This window comes from Amblyomma mixtum, chromosome 5 (assembly GCF_055824585.1).
Source record: "Amblyomma mixtum isolate Tamu chromosome 5, ASM5582458v1, whole genome shotgun sequence".
Lineage (NCBI taxonomy): Eukaryota > Metazoa > Arthropoda > Arachnida > Ixodida > Ixodidae > Amblyomma > Amblyomma mixtum.
The window spans coordinates 127,585,441-127,597,885 of NC_143016.1; the positions used below are offsets into that span (position 1 = coordinate 127,585,441).

Sequence of the window (12,445 nt, forward strand, 5' to 3'; positions counted from 1 at the left end):
CAGTCATAAACGTGTCATATGCTAGATTTCCATCTGTGCATTCATATACAGAGGTCCAGTTTGTGCATTCCATCCGACTTCGAAAAAGATTGAGAGTTTTCAGGTTAATATTTCGTGTAAGAAAAGACATTGGGGGATTGGCACAGTTTTTCAAAACACCATTTTGTTTGCAGATCAGATAAATTGGCAAATGATCACTTAGCTGTGCAGCAACGACACCTGATTTGGCGCACTCCGTTGTTTTGTTTGTGATAAGCAAGTCAAGAAGACTTTCAGAACAGGAGGTGATGCGTGTGGGTTCTGTTATGACGTTACTGCAGTGAAAGGAATCTAGAAGTGTTTGAAACTCATGGGAGCTGGAAGTATCTTCAAGAAAATTTATGTTACAGTCGCCACCAATAATGAGATTCAATTGATTGGAACATGTAAAGCTTAATAACTTATCTAGAAACGTGAAAAAGAGGTCAGGTTTACCGTCCGGTGGGCGGTATATAACGGAAAAAACTGTGTTTTGGCTTTGTAGTGTTAACACTTCATAATCAGCTGTCATAGCAGAGAATTCGGAGAGCATATTGCAAGTAAGGCGGTTGGAGACAAGTTGCAGTACGCCGCCACCTCGGCGTCGGCATCTGTTTAAGTAGAAGCTGTTGAAGCCATCCATGCTAAGTACGTCTTCTTGTGAAGTGTACCAGGTTTCTGTTACCATGATGACGTCAAATTTGAAACTAAAGCTGTCAAAGAAAGCTGTCAGTTCGTCATTCTTATTTTTTGCAGACTGCGCATTGCAGTGCAAAAAACTAAGCCATTTTTGTTTGGGAGTGTGACATCGCGTGTTGCGGTCATCGCGAAAATCGGTAAGATAAGCTAGCACATTTGAGGGTGGCACTTCAAGATATCTTTGCTAAGTCAGCTTCGCATGCGATTGGGACGACAGTGGAAGTTTCTGTTTTCCGCGCAAAAATCTTTCCGCCCTTAGACCAGGCAAATTTCCAGCCCATTTCCTTTTTCTTTCTGATAGTTTCTCCGAGCAGTTTTTTCAGTTGCGGGCACAGGTGCTCATTTACAAACACTGATTGGGTGGGGGAAAATCCCAAGTCTTCAGTCGTGAACCTCGTCTTTTTTGCCTTCTCGACAACCGCATCCCGTTTTGCTCTGCGGTTGAAAGCCACAACAATGTTTTGGCCCTCAGATGGATTCCATGCACGTACGCGATGGCATGCCTCAACATCCTCCTGCGTTATTGGCTCACCAAGAGTGTCGCCAACTTTGCCAATTATATCAATCAAGTTTTCATTTTTGTTTAGTGGTATTCCCTTGATTTCTATATTTCTGTTCCTTGAATACTGGTCTTGGGCAGTGATCTTCAAAGCATTTTCTTGCACTTGTTTTTTCAGAGCTTCAATTTCTTGCATCAGTAACTTGTTAGACGCTTGTAGCTCAGAGTTTTCCCTCTTCACATCACTACACTCGGTCTTGAGGGTTTCAAACTCGTCGTTTATAAATTCCAGGCTACTTTTCAGCTCCCTAATTTCTTTCCGAAGTTCGCGCTTGAAACTTTCTATCTCGGTCCCCATACCCAAAATCGGAAACTGATTGCAAAAAGGTATTAAAGAAAAGCAAATGAAAGCAGCACCATACAACATAAAGATCAGTAGGCAGTAGTAGGCAGTGGTGGCAGAAGTAGAAACAAAAATCGGCAGGTCAACAGTAAAAAGAAAAAACACACTGGCAGCGGATTTGCAGCAGAGGGGATAAAAAGAAAAGCGACAACTGCTCGCAATGTGCCAAAAACAATACTACCAACCTGTAAAAAGGTAGGAACAGACGAGGAATCAGGCCACGTCCCTCCGTCGCTGCCACCGCTGCCAGAAATGAAATGTTCCGCGGCACGACACCAGTCGAAAAGTTCGCTTTCAGGTGATTCCGTCGATAACACCAAGGGGCGGTGGATTTCGGTGCAGTCGTACGGATAAACTTGATACGCCTATCGGTGCGTCGGGCTGAAGACCGCTTAAGGTCGCAGAAATCCGGGCTGTAGGCTATGCAGGGCCGAAGAAAATCAGCGGCTGGTGTAAACTGTAAAAAGGTAGAAACAGACGAGGAATCAGGCCACGTCCCTCCGTCGCTGCCACCGCTGCCAGAAATGAAATGTTCCGCGGCACGACACCAGTCGAAAAGTTCGCTTTCAGGTGATTCCGTCGATAACACCAAGGGGCGGTGGATTTCGGTGCAGTCGTACGGATAAACTTGATACGCCTATCGGTGCGTCAGGCTGAAGACCGCTTAAGGTCGCAGAAATCCGGGCTGTAGGCTATGCAGGGCCGAAGAAAATCAGCGGCTGGTGTAAACTGTAAAAAGGTAGAAACAGACGAGGAATCAGGCCACGTCCCTCCGTCGCTGCCACCGCTGCCAGAAATCTCTACATCCTCATATGTTTCCCATATAAGCTTTGGCCAACGTGTCCATGCGCCCAATAATGAGAAAATATCGCTATTATTATATATTCACTAGCCGAATATAATCAGGCTATATGTAATTTGTTTGCCGTGATTGCGAACAAAGAATTGCGAGGTTCTGCATTTCTCCTGCGATAGACGCGTGTGCTCCCGCCTACATGGTTGCTTTCTTCGTTAATTCCTTCTCTTGAATTTCGAAACAGCATGCTAGAAATCTGTATCAGAGCCTGACTAAATTATATGGCTGTCGTTTATGTCACTGTCGGCGGACTCAATACGTCAGGCACCGCCAAAAGTTTTGTTATCGCCATCTTGCGAACGACATTGCGATTCTGGGTGGCTTGATCAACAATTTCTCCGTGTGCCGGAAAACTGGGCGTCTCAATGACGTGGATGTTTTGTGGATGTCCTACCGGCGTGGTTGTAGGGCTGGCCACAATAGTTCGGTGAAGGCGCCGAACACCTTGCGCTCTCGGCTATTCGTCCCTAAGAAGCTATAAGGGCCCCTCAGTTTGCATATGCAGGAGGAATTCAGTAGTGTGCATGAGGCGTATTTTTCTCCTCTTGGCGATGTATATTTCAATGGCGGACAGCCATTTGAACAAGATGGCGAACGAGAAGGAGATCCGCGTATACTGCCTCACCCAAGCACTTTCTCCCCCCCCCCTCATCCCCCCCCCCCACCCCCGCCCATTCATTTAAAGACCTTTCTGGGGCTCTGTAGTCCCCATAAAGAAGTAAATGAGCATGTCAACGTTCAAAGGAAAGCAGTCAGGTTTATTTTCCACAAATACAGCAGATATGATTCTCCCACAAAGCTAATGGCTGAAAATAATATCCCACTTCTTTCAGACCGCCGAAAAATAAACCGAATTTTGTTCCTCCGTAAGATTCTTTCACGCGAGGTAAACATTCCAATACCTAACTATGTTCAACCTTCTACCACCAGACGTACACGACACACTAAGGAGCACACACTGCAGCCTATCTTCGCACGAACAAATTCATTTAAGTATAGCTTCTTCCCCCGAACCATCTCCGATTGGAACATGCTGCTAGAAACCCTTTTTCAAAATAGCAATTTTAGCAACGCATTGGAAGAACATTTCCTTGGTTAAGTTGTCTCATTTTGTATTTTTTAATGCTGTTGTTTTTATCTTCCCTTTGTTATCGCCGAATGATGCTGTGTTGTTTTTTCGTTTCTTTTGTGTATTGTTAGGTTGTTTGCCCCTCCTGCCTGGGCCACATAGGCCTGCAGTATTGTGAAATAAATAAATAACACAGTATATTAGCTAAGCCTTTTCTAAAGAATGAATTATTTGTTTTATTTATTTACTGTCCTTGTACCTAAACACATACTTGAAGAATACAGAACAAGCATTCATAATAAAATGAATGTATGTAAACAGTGATGTAAATACGAAGTTGAGAAGCTGAGCACACTGATTTTCAGTGACTCGTTCGCCTTTCGTATGTATTATTACTATTTCAGGGTAGGAACTCGGATTGATGACGCGACAAACTCTGCAATAATTATTGGTTAACATCGTAGAGAGTTCGTGCCTCAGGAAGCGAAGACGAGGTGCTGAGGCAGTGAATGAGATTCGTTATCACGATGTCAGTACCTATTCCACGGTGGGAGGAGACCTATCTTGACCTCTTGGCAGTACAAGCGTTTTTCTTATTACTAAGACGACAAAGGCGACGAGAGAACTACAGCGCACTTTTATGATATGCGATTGTGACTACTGGCACATAATTCTCAGAGTTTGGGGGAGGTCGTTATAAGCGATAGCCAATGTAGATCGATTGAGTGAGATGAATTATAAGCCAGGAAGTCCCCGGAAAGCTTCGTGTAGTTCGGAGTTATTAGTTTCAAAGTTTGCGCGCTTGTAGCAGCGAATTCGCTTTATGGTAGCTCCCTTTTTTGACTGTATGGCTGAGTGATGCACCTGGTGATGATTTATTGTGTCCCATGTACGGGCCATGGACTTCAATTGTCTCCGGAGCTTATAGACAACTAGTGGCGCCCTGATGCTCATAGAAGAGCGGGTAGTGTCGTTGCCCGTCCATCCTTGCGTCTTCTCTGATTACGGTTAACAAGGGGGCTTCTGGCCTTGTGGAAACTCTACTGAAAAATTACCTGCCGCGCGAAAGCATGACAAAATTTAAGCATAAAATAATTTTCTTGCAGCTTTACTGGACAAAAACGTTCTAGAAGGAATTAAGATCGATTGGCGTGACTGTGGTGGAGCACACTCTCAAGCAGCTTCATAGACATTGCGTAGTTTTCAAGTCTAGACGCTAGCTCAGCGATGTCGGCTGCCCCAGTGGGCACGCCACCGGAAGAAGGCAATGAGGTCGCCGTTCTTACACCGATATGAACTGGCTATTTTGTGGAACAGAAACGCTGGGATCCTCATGTACAGCGCATCACCGAGTAGTATCTGGGAGGGAAGCCATCTTCACGTCCTGGAGCATTAAAACATGGAATACCCTCTTTTCGTCTTCAGAACGGCATCCTAGCGAAGCAAAGTAGCAGCCAACGAAACTGCGCATTGCTATTGATGGAGGGTGGACACGTGCTAGCACTGCGACTCCTATTGTATGCCCGATTTGCGTTCAATGGAAATCACTCACATCGACGAAAATTAAAGTTTCGATTCGAAAAATACTTTATTCTCGTTTTGTTGAATCAATGCTAATCAGAATGCATACTGCCCAATCACTGGATCACATATGTGCGAAACAGCCGTCAAATTTTCTCTTAGGTGCCTCAGCAACAGACTCCCCCATCCACCCTCTCTCCTCTGCTTTGATGAAGGTGCAGGTTCACCTTCAAATGGCCAACGGAATGCTTGACCAGAAGAAACGCCGATATACTCGCCGTCAAACACAATGCCCGAGATTCTTTCCTCTGCTGCGTCGCCTTTGAGCACAACACAACTGTGCAGAAGACCACACAGATTATAACGTGTAAGGTTGTGCACGGGAGGGCTTTTACCACGCTCGACTCGTCGCCAAAAGTCACCGTCGAAGGCAACCTTTACGTCGCCGTCTACTTTCAGCGGGCTAAAGCGAGGCTTGCTAGAGTTCGTTTAAAGCACATGACTGACTATCCACGGGAGGGGAAGAATGACAGGCTATTTAAACACATTAAGAGTGGACGCGGCCACAGCACGGGGTATGTCGACTGCCTGACACGGCAGTGCCTTTGCGTAGGCAAGGACGTCTAGTTTTGTTTCGCTCATGCAGCGTCCGGGCTCTTAGGGTGGGGTGAATTTGGCGGGTCCTTAATTAAGGTAAAAAAAACAGGCGCCCATCTTGTCAACAGAGAAGTCAATGATAGATGTGTGGTGCCAGTACTCTCAAGTAAGGATGAAGGTTGCAACCAAACATGAAGAACTGAAATAGAGTGTGGACAGTGCTGCAAGCAATGTGAAGGAAAATGGTAGGGTTGATATAAGAACGCATAAACACACCAGCGTGGAAAGGGCGACCACTTCAATGTATGGGGAAACAAGCAAAGTGGGGGAGTAGAGAGACGAGCTGCTCGAGACGAGTCCGCTGGGAAGTCGGTCCTCCGGCGCCTCAAAGTCCCAAGCCAACGGTATGAAGCCGAGCTTGAGCGAAGGAAAAAAGTTAGCTCTGGAGCCCCTCCGTCCTTCCTGACGAAGAATCTGGCGGAAACGCGGCTGCATGTAAGCTTGAGGAACCCAGCCTCCGCATGATGTATTGGTAATATGTAGTTCTTGAATAGATCGGTTTTGCTCCAACTGAGCCTGACGGTGTCTCTTTGCCTCTCCGTCCTTTGTGGACCCGAGCAGCATGTGTGGTCGTCACTGTGCGTATGTGTGCATGAACATGTGCGGACCAGCCCCAAGCAGCCGTTGAATATCCAAAAAAAGAAGGGCGTGCATGGAGCCCTTTGAAAAGCCCGAGGCCGAGCTAGGAGCGATCTTGCAGGAAGCACAAGGTAGCTACGAGCGACTAGCAATACTCGGCCAGTGATGCTTCCATTGCACCTCGGAGGCACGCTGTTGAGCTGGGCGCCGGACGGCCACGTAGGCAAAGTGAGGTGAAACCTATGATGCACCCAGCGGTCTGCATCGACACCCAGCTCGACGCACCCCGTCCCTTCTTTCCTGTGCGAGAACAAGATGGGCCAGACGATCAAGAGACACTGGAGAATGGTACCACGTGAGAAGCAGAGAGGCCACACCCTGACGAGCGCGTAGTTGTTCTAGCAAGTATGAAAAGATTGGAATAAAATGTGTCCTTTCTTTACTTCTTACACAGAATTATTGGTCTGGATTTATCAGGAGGTGAGATATGCTGACATTTATAGGCTGACATATATGCTGACTTTTGTGGTGATAAATCAAAGGGGTGATTATAATCAACACGCCCAAAGCCGACGCGCAGTTTTTGTATTCTAGAAAGAGCTAGGGATACTGTTTCGAAAGTGTCAGATTTCTTTTGTAGCTTCCACTGAAGCAGTAAATGTCAAATATTTATCCACGGGCATCCGAAACAGTGAAAAATTTTGAAGCAAGCGATAGAGATTTTTGTTTTGCTCAAAAAGGTTCGCCTTCAGCAACATATTGCCGTGAATCTGTGCAGCCTTTGTTTAATTCTTCAAAAGCGCCGGTAGCTGCTTTATCGCATTTTTGTGATGCAAGACGCACCCAGATTTATCTCGGTTGATCGCATCCAGGCGGACTCTACGTTGTTCTAGAGTGTTCTAGTAACTTGTCAAGCTTTATCTCAAACTTTCGCTATCAGCTTTAAAACGAGCACGGCCGAGAGCGGTTGACATCCTGTTCGTCGACCGCCGAGCATGCTTGTTGCTACGACGCCGACGAGTGATCCAGTTCTTTGCGGGCGCAGGTCAGCCTAAGTGAACAGTTTCGTTTGGGAGCCATTCTCACTGTTTTCCTGCTCGCCGCCGGACTACAGTGACCATTACCTGATTATAACGTCTATCTTTATTGTGCACTAGTTGCCATTGTGCATCGCCTATATTCGTCACAGGGAGGTATCCAAATCATAAAAACACCTGAAACATATATGCAAGATTACCCTTGCGTCACAAAGGCCAGAGGTGGTCACAGTCGTAAGCAGCGGAGATTTTACTCGCCAGTGTAAGTTTTTCATCGTTTCGTTACCCTATAGCAACGTAAAGCCACTTCCCCTGTCACTTAGCGTTGAGATTACTTTTTTTTTCTAATCTTTTCCCTGCGGAGGAAATGAATGCAATGTATTGCTAGCTGTCATCAAGGCACTAGCAGACTTTGTCTTTCTGCCTGAAAAAGGCAAAAAAAAAAGCCACAGTGCTTTTTATAACGTGGATTTTGTCATGTTATTTGGTGTGGGCGCGCCGTGCCTTCCTTCAATGGTTATTAAAGGCTTCCAAGTTGGCGTCCATGTCTCGCCAGTGAAGTGCGAGCTCCGTTCACTCCGAGAACTTTGAGGCTGCTTTACGCATAACTGCCTCTAGCTAGTTACAGAGCCACATACCAGTGCCTGGTAAGCATATTCCGTAAGCTAGTGGCGGATCCGTCTCTATGCTGTTATCAGGTGGGAAAATTCGACACCTTTTCTAATGGCAAGACGCCTCATCACTGTCGCCGTTAATGTAAACAAGATGAGGCGAACCGCATTCATAGCGGCACAGAGGGAACTCCTATTGACCTCCGATTGATCCCTGATTATATCCCTGCTTACTTCAAGCCACCATCTGCTCCCCTGCAGCTTTCACGCCCTCTTCTACCGTTTTTTCGTTCTTTTTGAATTCATTTTGTACCCTAAAATGAGCATCAGAAATACTTTCTCCCTGTGGATAGTTACTCATGCCGATAGCTTTTTGATTTAACCTCGGAGAATGTTATCTTGTCATTTGTTGCATATCGGCTATTCCACGCTGCTCTCTTGCCGATTCCGTTCCACAGCTCAAAATGCTTCTGTTACTTCAGTTTCGAGCCTCTGTTGTAGACTCCGAGCTTCTTCCCCTCAAATGAGTTCTTGGCAAGATAGAAATTTGCATAAATTTCCTCCCGAGGTATGCATTAAGAGAGTTCTCGTGACCTAAAGCCTGGACCGCGTGCAGCGCTTTTAACACGTGAAGACGCGCAGCGTGTGATACTCACGCGGCCGTGACGCCAAGCTTCCCCCCCCCCCCACCCCCACGCGGGTGCGATTCCCATGCTAGTGAATGTTCAGCGGTAAGGCCACTTACGTTTCACTTGGGGTTAGTTTTTGCTTGAGAAAAAAAAACACCCCATGCCTGCTAATCTTACGAGCACGTGGCAAACGCACTCAACCTGACACTCAGCCTCCTACCCACTGCACACTAAAAAATCCGGGGCGACTACTTGGCGCAACTTAGAACTCATCGCTGCCAATCCTTTCCTTCCCATTTGCCTTCTTTACGATCGAGTAATCTCGCTCCAAGCGGAGACGACGCCACATTCCGGCCATATTATGTACTGGAATTCTTGCCAGTGATCGCAGGAGCTTTTCTGAAACATTCATTCTTGTGCCACGACAACCACGCCGTCTTTAACGTGAAGGCGATTCACCACGCGTACGCTTACGAACGTGTTTGGCTTGTAGGGTATAAGAGGCTTACCTTGCGTTGCTGCAAGACATTTGACTCGCCATTTCATTGATCCAACTGGTGATTCTCTGCCATGTAGCAAGCGACACTTCTGAGAGCTGAGCCACTGAGGTGGAATGAAGTGAACGTCATATTCTTTGTGCGGCTCAGCCTTGTCGTTGTATTATCGGACAGCGATAACATGGCGGACACACAAACCTTAAGTGCTACATCGGAGAATCGGTCCCGAGCCCGCAAGTTGCACTATGATAAGTACCCTTATCTTCTAGGGCAGATAAATTGAGACTGAAGTGTCCGCACACCATCCGGAAATCCCCGCCGTGAGTTATCGAGCACGGCATTAAACAGACGCATGGATGTTCCATAACGTAGCCAAATATTTCCTTTATTAAACCTCAAAAATCCACGTCTTGGCCGTCGTGTTTTTCGCTGTCGAAGCTTTTAGAACCTTCATTTTTCCTTCTCTAAGTATATACCAATTTTCGCATTTATCCTATCATTTTTTTTCGAGAATATAATAAAAAGAATTTTTGCTAATGCCACATTTACACACTCCACACCCTATTGCAAGAACGGGCGACCTGAGAGTGAAGTTCGTCCTGAATATCCTGTCTTGAGGGTTAAAAAACTAAACCTGTTAAAATGTACCTTCGTGCATCATTGATTCATAAGGAACTTTCATAAGAAGCATAGAGAACAAGCACATGAATGACTAGAACAAACGAGCATTTCGTACTTGACTTTGAGAAGACAAAGCAGTTTAACATAAACATGGCGGCCGTGTTTGCTCCAAAATTGGTCGACTCGTTGGTTATAGGGGCGGGCGCAGTAACTTCGACAAGTGAAGAAAAAATCGAAAGTTGAGAATGAAATATCTGATAGCCACAGCAACCTCTAAATCCCTAATCTACAAGTGGCTAAAGGTGCTCAGTCCCGCAAAGAATATAACGTTGACTTTGTCGCATAATACAGGCTCAGCTCAGAAGTGTCGTTTTGCTACCTGCCAGGGAAAGGCCAGCTGGATCAATCTGATGTCGAGTCAAAAGGCTTGCAAAAATTGAAGGTAAGCCTCTGGTACCTATAAGCCAAACACTTTCGTAAGCGTACGCGTGGTAAACAGCCTTCACGTAAAGGACGGCGTGGTTGTCGTCGCACAAGAATGAATATTTGGAAAAAGCTGCCGCGACTACTAGCAAGAACTCCAGTCCATAACATCTTAGCTAGGTGAGCTAAAGTACCAAGGTGCCGCAATGTTGCGTCGCCTGCGCTTGGAGCGGCAAAGGGGAAGGAAATGATTTGCAGCGAAGTGTTCAAAGTTGCACCAACTAGTTGCCCAACATTTTTTACTTGAGTGGGCAATAGGTAGAAGCCTGAGAGTGAGGTTGAGTGCTTTTGGCATGCACGTGCTCGTAACCTTGGCCACCAGGGAGTGTTTCTTTGAGGCAATAACTCGCCGCATGTGAAACGCAGGTGGCCTTACCGCCGAACTTGCGCTAACATGGGAATCGCACCCGTGGAGGGGAAAGCCTGGCGTCATGGCCGCGTGAGTATCACACGCTGCGCGTTCTCACATGTTGAAAGCGTTCAACGCGCTCCACGTGGTCCAGGCTTTAGGCATAAATTAGCTCGCGAGGAAATTTATGCCAAAGCTCGATCTGGCCAAGAACTCATTTATGGGGAAGAAGCTCGCCAACATGGCGAGCATGTCGGCGATCGTTTTGTTCAAGCGTTTTGTTCGCCCTTTCTTGTGCACCTTGAGCAAAGGGTTGGAGATCGTGGAAGGGGGAGTCTGTTGCTGAGGCACCTAAGAGGAAATTTGACGGTACTAGGCGTCTCATGTGAAGCAGTGATTCGACAGTATGCATAATGGTTTGAAGTAGCTGAACAACACGAGAAAAATGTATTTTTGAAATGGAGACTATAAATGACGTTGATGTTGGTGATTTTCATTCAACGCAAATCGGGCATGCAATCGCAGTCGCAATTCTGAATTGATTCTTTTGATTGTCCATCGCAGCTAATCACTTGTACGAAGGATGAAACACATCTGCATGATCGATTTATTCTTCTAGCTAAGTATCAGTGATTTATAAAGCATGTGCATTATAGGCTAGGACTTGAGCTTCCAGCTGCCCTCTTTTATTTAGTATACTAGACTAAATAAGGTTCTGTAGGTGTATGTTTTTATAACAGGAAGGCTTGCTTCACTCTCTGTAAAAATTATGCAGATAATTGGACTGTTCGACTTTTGCACATATGCCATTGGGCCACGCGCAAATTTCTAACTAAACATTCAATTTCTTATTTGTAGAGAATACTTTCATTATTAATGCGGGAGGATTAGAGGAGACATGTCGCGTAGAAAGTGGCGCAGATGAGTGAAGGCGTAGGTAAAGCCATCGGATGCTGAGCAGACAGTTCACTATGGTAGGTGGCACTTAAGTTAATGATTGGTCGCGCCACAAACTCCCTCGGTGGCAGCACATGCCGTCAGAGGGCAGTGGGGCATCGGTTAACTGCAGTATTAGTGTGCCAGGAGTGGTATGAGGACTCCCAGGGACCTCTGAATGTAAAGTAGATAATGGCCAATATCGCGGTGTTAAAAGAAGATGACGACAATAAAGACACCAAGAAAGAAAAACAAAAGAAATTAAAAAGAAATCAGTGCGTGGTCATTGAGCGTACTTCTTAACGACGACAGCTCATGACTTTACGCCGCGTTGCCCAGCGAAAGCCATTGTGTTTTCTCGGGTAGGTAGTAGCCCAAGCAAACTTTCGTTTCTGGACCACCTCGCGTGTTTTTAAATAATATGTTTATACCCGTTTGTTCCTGGAAAGATACTGCCACCAATCTTGGCTTCACTAACTTCAAAACTGAATGAATTCTAGTAATCAGCCTGTAGGTAATACTAAGGTTTACACTCAATGTGTCAACCGCTCTTTCTTTCAACGCGGGCATAGCTTCATCAGGGTCTTCAAATACCGCAAAAGACACGAAGATCGAGCGCCTGCTGATGTAAACCAAGTCAGTGAATTGCACCCGAAGTCCGTTTAGTGAAGTTTTTTCAATACTCTAGACTATTTCAACTTGGTTTACACGTCAGAAAACTTGGAGCTGGAATCAGAGATTAGGTTTTCCATGTTTGTCTGTTGTGCCCGTAAAGCGGCCACATTATTTTTCTCTTCCGGTCAGTCAGCAATCACTTCAGAAGATCATTTGTTCTGGATGCCCCAGAACGGGGGCTAGGATTTAACTCAGCATCCCCAGAGAAAGAGTTTGCAAAAGCTCTACACCTTACGGCCAATAAAAATGCATTTATGTTTGCACGCCAGAATCGGGGGACAGAGGGAACCGTTTTAACTCTCTCGC

The 12,445-nt window shown here is 46.0% G+C and overlaps 1 protein-coding gene across 2 annotated transcripts in view; it reads right to left on the reverse strand.

Annotated features, from left to right (window-relative positions):
- The window catches only part of LOC149343662 (carbohydrate sulfotransferase 5-like), a 45,871-nt gene extending 36,680 nt beyond the window's left edge, over positions 1 to 9,191 (reverse strand). Inside the window, exon 1 of one of the 2 annotated variants that reach the window (XM_089545984.1) lies at positions 9,088 to 9,191. In XM_089545984.1, the coding sequence (XP_089402110.1) occupies positions 9,088 to 9,119 (32 nt within the window). In that variant the 5' untranslated portion in view covers positions 9,120 to 9,191. Of the gene's footprint in view, positions 1 to 1,804; positions 2,329 to 9,087 lie in introns of those variants that run through there. The other variant, XM_089545985.1, reaches the window with a different exon arrangement.
- Positions 9,192 to 12,445: the final 3,254 nt, after the last annotated feature.